The sequence below is a fragment of the Pygoscelis adeliae genome, unplaced genomic scaffold, assembly GCF_000699105.1.
Source record: "Pygoscelis adeliae isolate BGI_AS28 unplaced genomic scaffold, ASM69910v1 Scaffold650, whole genome shotgun sequence".
NCBI classification, from domain to species: Eukaryota; Metazoa; Chordata; class Aves; order Sphenisciformes; family Spheniscidae; genus Pygoscelis; species Pygoscelis adeliae.
In genome coordinates, this window is record NW_008823878.1 from 33,952 (window position 1) to 40,094 (window position 6,143).

The following is a 6,143-nucleotide window of genomic DNA, read 5'->3' on the forward strand; positions in this document are numbered from 1 at the left end:
AGGCAGAGTGTTCCCAGTATCTGTGTCAGGAGCTGTGACGTGCTGAGTATTTTTAACTGGAGCTCAGAAGTCATCTTTGTGTAATTGAGAGTGCAGTGCCCTTGGCTCTGGTTTGTATGAAGAACACTTACTGCAGAGTCCAACGAGAACTGAGCCCGAGAGCGCTGGGGAAAGCTAGCTGGCAGCCGTGCCAACCAGACCGTCCAGTTACGCTGTGTCTAGCACAGCTCTATTAACGTGCCCACTGAGGCAGAGCGCCTCGGCTCTGCCGTCAGACCCACAGGGCAAAGCGGGGAGCGGGGTCAGGCTCTGCGGGTGCAGCAGCTCCGGCGAGCGCTGCCCTGCAAGCGGCATTCCCGCAGGGATGGGCGCAGAGGAAGGATACACCAGGTAAGTGCAGGTGATCATCGCCCGCTGGCGAACCGGCGTCCGAATCGCCTCCAGCGGTTCTGCTTTTATGAACTCCTGGAAGGCAGAACAAGGTGATGGTTACGGTCACATCCACCTCCACCCCACTCTGGGCATGGGCCAAGCTTTAGGGTGATTGCTGCCTCGAAGCCCAGCCCCTCCAGGACAGCAAGCCAGGATGGCCTGACACCCCAAATGCTGCACAACCACCTCGGACAACACGGCCACGGAGGTGCAGCACCATCGCTCACTGCAAGTCTGCTTTTGCTCGCAGCGAGCCATTCTCCCACCGCTCAGCTCCCTGCTGGGACCTGCCCTCTCTCAAAGGGCAGGCAGAGCCCAGACTGCAGGTCTGCAGGTCCACGGAGGTCAGCACCCTGCTCCAGCAGAGCCCAGCAGACAGGCGGGGACAGGGCTCAGCAGGGCAAACTCATACCCGCCCTTCCCACAAGGCACCCAGACCCCAGCTCCAGAGATGGAGCAGCTACACCTACGCTTAACCCTCAGCAACGTGGGTTGGGAACCTGCCCCGGTGTCCTCTAGGACCAGCCCCAAGCCAGGCCACCCTCCAGGGCTTGCTCTTACCACCATCTGGGCCACAAGCTCAGCTTTGCGGGAGAAGACGAAGTCCCCACACTTCACACCGTTGTAGATGGCTTGGCTGATCATGCAGATGCTCCGGATGAGGCACAGCTTCAGGGTCAGGTCCTGAGAGCAGAACCCAGGGTGAGAGGTGAAGACCAGGCTTACCGCACAACGATAACTTGTCATCCCACCCAGCACTGGTGTCCCTCCAAGAAAACCGGTGCTCAGGCTGAGCACAACAGCTTGGCCTGTGCTGTTAGTAGCGTGTGGGCTCAGCTCTCTGCTCTTTATCCACGTTACAGGCTCTCTGGTGACTGGGGAGCAGAAGGGCACCCTGTCCCCGCTGGCCACCCCAGTGTCACAGACTAGCTGGACACCAGGAGCCTCTGCCCTGGCAGCACGTGGGAAGAGGACAGTCCTCCAGGGTCTCCCTCCTCTCCGCCGAGGCAGCACCCCGAGCACGCTCAAGGCAACTCCAGAAGTTGGCAGGAGCTCTTCCTCCTACACAGCTTGGGGTCTAGGACAGTCGACATGGGGTCGAGAAGAGGCACCCCGATTAAGAGCGCTCCCAGCCCTCAGGTGAGCCCCTCGGACGGGCAGGGAGCCAGGGGAGGGTTTGAGCGAGAAGGTCCCCAGCTCGGTGGCTGGAGATGCTCTGCAGAAGCTGTTAGTGCCAGTGGGAGCCCAGAAGGAAAACGCATTAGTGGAGCCCAGAGGAGTCGTCCTTGGCCTGACAGTTCAACTTGACAAATGCCATTTTTCTTGTTCAGCCTTTAAAAAGAGAAATATAAAAACAGCCCCTTGTTGCCCCCAGGACAGTAACATGAATTTTAATATCTGCCCATTGAATGATTGTTCCAAGGGGAAGCAGGAAAATTAGTTTAGCGGATTTTAGCCAAGCTGTGGGTTGCAGCTTGGTCTCTGGAGTCCCCAAGCTTCCCCAGCAAAGCACGGGTGCGGGGAGTCAGAGGGGCTGCCTGACCGTCCTCTCTGCGGGCAGGGGAGGTGAGCACCACACCGTACCAGAGCCCTGGAGCAGCTCCGGGGAGGGAACCCCAGCCCTCGCCTCCCAGGGCAGGCACGGCTCGGTTTGCCACGAGTGCAAACCCAAACTGGCTCGCTCCCTCCTGGGGACGGCTCTGCGAGCTCCAGCCACGCAGAGCTCGCAGGAAAGGCACGGCCTCAGCAGAGCGGGTGGGCGGCGGTCTGCCCGCCGGCAGCGAGCTCGGCCGCAGGCACCCATGGGAGGTCAACACAGCCTTTGGTCAGCTCAGCATTTCACCATGGTGGTGCCCACCCGAGCCATGCTTTCACCTACAGCTCCTGTGCTGCCAGAAAGGCGTTTTTCTCTTCCCCTCTGCTGTGAGTTTTGGCACTTTCGGTTCCAGCACGGAGGACCGGGCTGGGGAGCTCAGGGCGAGGAGCAGCAGCAGCAGCTCCCGCAGCTCTCCTGGTCCCCACGGGCAGAGAAGTGCTGCTGTGAGCACAGCACGGGGCTGCTCTCGAGGGGAACCCAGAGCAAGAGGCAGACAGAGACAGCAGGAAAGAGCAGAGAGTAGTTCAGATTTAATGCCTCACACTGTACCTTGGTTTCTACCTTTATTCCCAGAACCTGAACAAGTGAAAAAACAAAACACATTAGCAATGCACAAGTGAGCAGACTCTGCAGTGAATGACCTTCTCCCAGGGGTTGCCCGCAGGTCCCAGCAGGACCCTTCAGGCGGAGCATCCGGAACAGCCTGGCTGCTCCAGCTCGTCCGGGTGTGCTCTCCCTCCCCAGGGAGGACAGGGCGTCCCAGCAGCTTACCTTGGTGTTAAAGTACTGGAAGACGTTCTTCAGGATGTCTGCTTCGATCCTGGACAGCACCAGCTCCTTGGGCGCATACACAGCTACGTATCCATAGCAGAGGATGAGAGTGCTCTTTATTTTCTCCACTTCGTTGTCACTACGGTCCTGTTACAGCAGATGAGAAAGTTAATGGGGGGAATGGTGGGGAAGCCAGGGCCAGCTCTTCCCACGTCTCACGGGGAGGTGGTTTCTGCAGGGTCTGCCTGACCAGCTGAAGGTGCCCCCTAGAAGACAGGGCCCCTCTGAGCGGGTTTCAGGCCTTTGCTTCCCATCATTTTGGTGGTGGCAGCGACCTCCAGAGCCCCTATGGAGCGTCAGGCGTCCGAGCGTGAGCTGCACTAACAGCACGTCTCTACCCGAGGCACGACCCCCAGTTTGCCATCGAGTGTTACCTGTTAGAGCCCTGCGGGGACGTACATGAGCCCCAGCCTGGCCAGGTTAACTGACAGTTAATTACCATGCTAGAAATCAGCATCCGCTGCCCATTAACCAGCGCTGCTGAAAGGTTTCACCTGCACCGTCCCAGGGAACAGTTGGTGGCTGAACCCCCTTGCACCACGGCCTGAGGGGCAGGGCAGGGACAAGGGCTGCAGGAGGGCTTCCACGGCCAGCTCCCGAGCTCCGGGCACCTTTCTGTCGTGGGCCAGGGTCTCTGCCATGCCCGTGCAGCCCTAATCCTGTCCCTCAAACATCCAGTCTTAGAGACCAGGAATTCAAATAGCTGCCTGGGTCAGAAAGTTTGAGGACAGGTTTTTGCTGCCAGCGCTCAGGGCATTGTCCTGGGGCGTTCGCATGGCTGCGGGAGTCGCTTGGGGATCGCTGTCAAGCAGCAACTTTGGTGACAGCCAAACCACGCTCCACATCAGGCCGGGGTCCCCCGACGGACACAGAAGCCAAGTTACAGCTTGCTTGAGCCCACCCAGCAAGCAAGCAGCTTCACCGGGACGCAAGTCTGCAGGAGCGTACGGCTGAGAGCGAGGAGCTAATGCCAAGCAGCCTCTGATGCCAAGAGCAGCTCTCTGGAGAGGCGGAGGGTATCCCAGCCCCCAGCCAAATGCACCGAGGCAGGAAATTAACTCCTTTCCCGAGGAGCGCTCCAGCACACACCATATCCGAAGAAGGCTGCATGAGCCTTTTGCTGCCGGCTGTGTCACAGCAGGGGCCCTTTGGCTCTTACCTTGAAGATACTGAACAGTCCCGCAGATTTCTTGAAGACATCAGACCTAACAAAGTCTTCCAGCTTGGCCAGGGTTTCCTCCAGGTGATTTATTGCACATATCCCAAAGCAGGAAGCAAGTCCCTGGAGGAAGCAGAGAAAACACATTAGCAGAAAGCTATTAATTCACCAGCCCCAGCTGACACTTAAAGAGAGCCTCTTTATTGGTTTAATTCCTGGCACCTGAGCCATGCCCAGCTGGGAGCAGTCCTGGCAGCCAGCACTCCCCTCTCCCAGGGCAGGGACTTGCCTCCAGGGGATATAGGGCACAATAACGCTGTCCTTGTCTGGGTGACAGGCTGGGACACAGCTCGAGAGGAGCCACAGGGGCAGGACAGACACGGCGCGCGCTCTCCAGCGGGCAGATGTCAGCCGCTCTGCGGTAGACAGGAGCCCGGTCGAGCACTCCGGCTGGAAGCGAGAGCAAAGCAGGCTTAGCAGGTCCTGCCTTTCTGCTATACCTCCAGGAGGTCTAGCAAGCTGGGTTGAAACTCCATAAACAGTTTATTCAAGAGCAGCCCTTGACAGAGTTGTATAAGCTGGAGTAAAGCCAGGCACCATTAGCTTGTGTTTGCACTGCACTTAAAGGCAGCTGCAGGCAGGGGGGGAGCGCTCGGCGGTGGGGCGATCAAGCCGGGCAGAGCAACACGGTGCAGCGCCGCCGGCTGAATTTAAAGGGAAGCCGGACCACGAGTCTGGCCACGACAGGCAGGAGGAGCTCAACCCCGACCTCAGCTCCACAGTAGCGAAGGAGGGTCTGAGCTGGCAGTGAAGAAAACGCTGCAAAGCATCCACGAGCAGATGACTTTTTAGTAGGGCCTGTAGCAATAGGACAAGGGGGAATGGTTTTAAACTAAAGGAGGGTCGATATAAGGAAGACATTTTTTACACTGAGGGTGGTGAAACACTGGACCAGGCTGCCCGGAGAGGTGGTGGATGCCCCATCCCTGGACACATTCAAGGTCAGGTTGGACGGGGCTCTGAGCAGCCTGATCTAGTCGAAGATGTCCCTGCCCATGGCAGGGGTCTCTGAGCAGCCTGATCTAGTCGAAGATGTCCCTGCCCACGGCAGGGGGTTGGACTAGGTGACCTTTAAAAGGTCCATTCCAACCCAAACCGTTCAATGATTCTATGACTTGAGCACATGAGCTGGAGGTTGCCCAGGAAAGGTGGAGCAGCATCCCCAGCTGCTCCAGCGAAGGCAGCAAGTCTGCGGTGTTATGGTGGGCGCGAGGCTCGGTGGAGCGCAGCACAGGAAGACAGAGATGTCACCAGACCATCCTGGCACAGCCAAGAGCTCCTGGAGCCCAGAGAAACGTCTCACCAGCTAGAGATGCTCTGGGGAGCAGGGGGAGACACTGCCACAGCCCCCAGGGTGACACCAGCTGGGTGGGCTGCAGCCCAGAGGAGTGGGAAGAGCTAGGTCCCCCCCCTGCCACAGGGACGGGGCAAGCTTGAGGGTCCGAGGGAGCAAGAAGCTCACACCGAAGGCACGAGTTAATGCTGCAGAAGATGGGGACATTTCATGATTCAGCCACGCTAATTTAACAGTTGGCTGTCAAAGCAGGGCGCTTAGCCCATCTGACCCCACGGCAAGCCAGGACAGGCAGCCAAGCCAGAAGAAAACTCCTGTTTTTTTCCTGTGGCGCTGGCTTAACTCCCCGAACCTGTGGGGCTACACGAGCCCCAGCCCAAGGAAGAAGCAGGAGCCAAAAAGCCCCTTCTGGCAGCAGGCAGAGGCTCACTGGGCTGTCACACACGCAGAGCCAGGCAGGCTGCCAGGGACAGGACAGCGATGACGGCTCTGCCCACGAGATGGCACCTGGCAGTAACAGAGCCTGAGCAGCTCCAAACACATCCCGGGCTGCCACAGCACCTCCATCCCTGAATCCTGCAGAGACCCTCCTGGCACCAAAGAATTTGTGGGTCCGTTCATGAAATTCAACGAGGCCAAGTGCAAGGTCCTGCACCCGGGTCGAGGCAACCCCCGGTGTCAGCTCAGGCTGGGGGACGGATGGGTGGATGGAGAGCGGCCCCGCGGAGGGGGGGCTGGGGGACACCGGTGGGTGACAAACGGGACGTGAA

General features: G+C 58.9%; 1 protein-coding gene across 1 annotated transcript in view; it reads right to left on the reverse strand.

Annotated features, from left to right (window-relative positions):
* The window catches only part of MROH6 (maestro heat-like repeat family member 6), a 55,456-nt gene that overhangs the window by 25,489 nt on the left and 23,824 nt on the right, over window positions 1-6,143 (reverse strand). Inside the window, 5 exon segments of the mRNA XM_009334583.1 lie at window positions 386-465; window positions 994-1,116; window positions 2,579-2,605; window positions 2,801-2,947; window positions 4,020-4,142. Coding sequence (XP_009332858.1) covers window positions 386-465; window positions 994-1,116; window positions 2,579-2,605; window positions 2,801-2,947; window positions 4,020-4,142 — 500 coding nt within the window.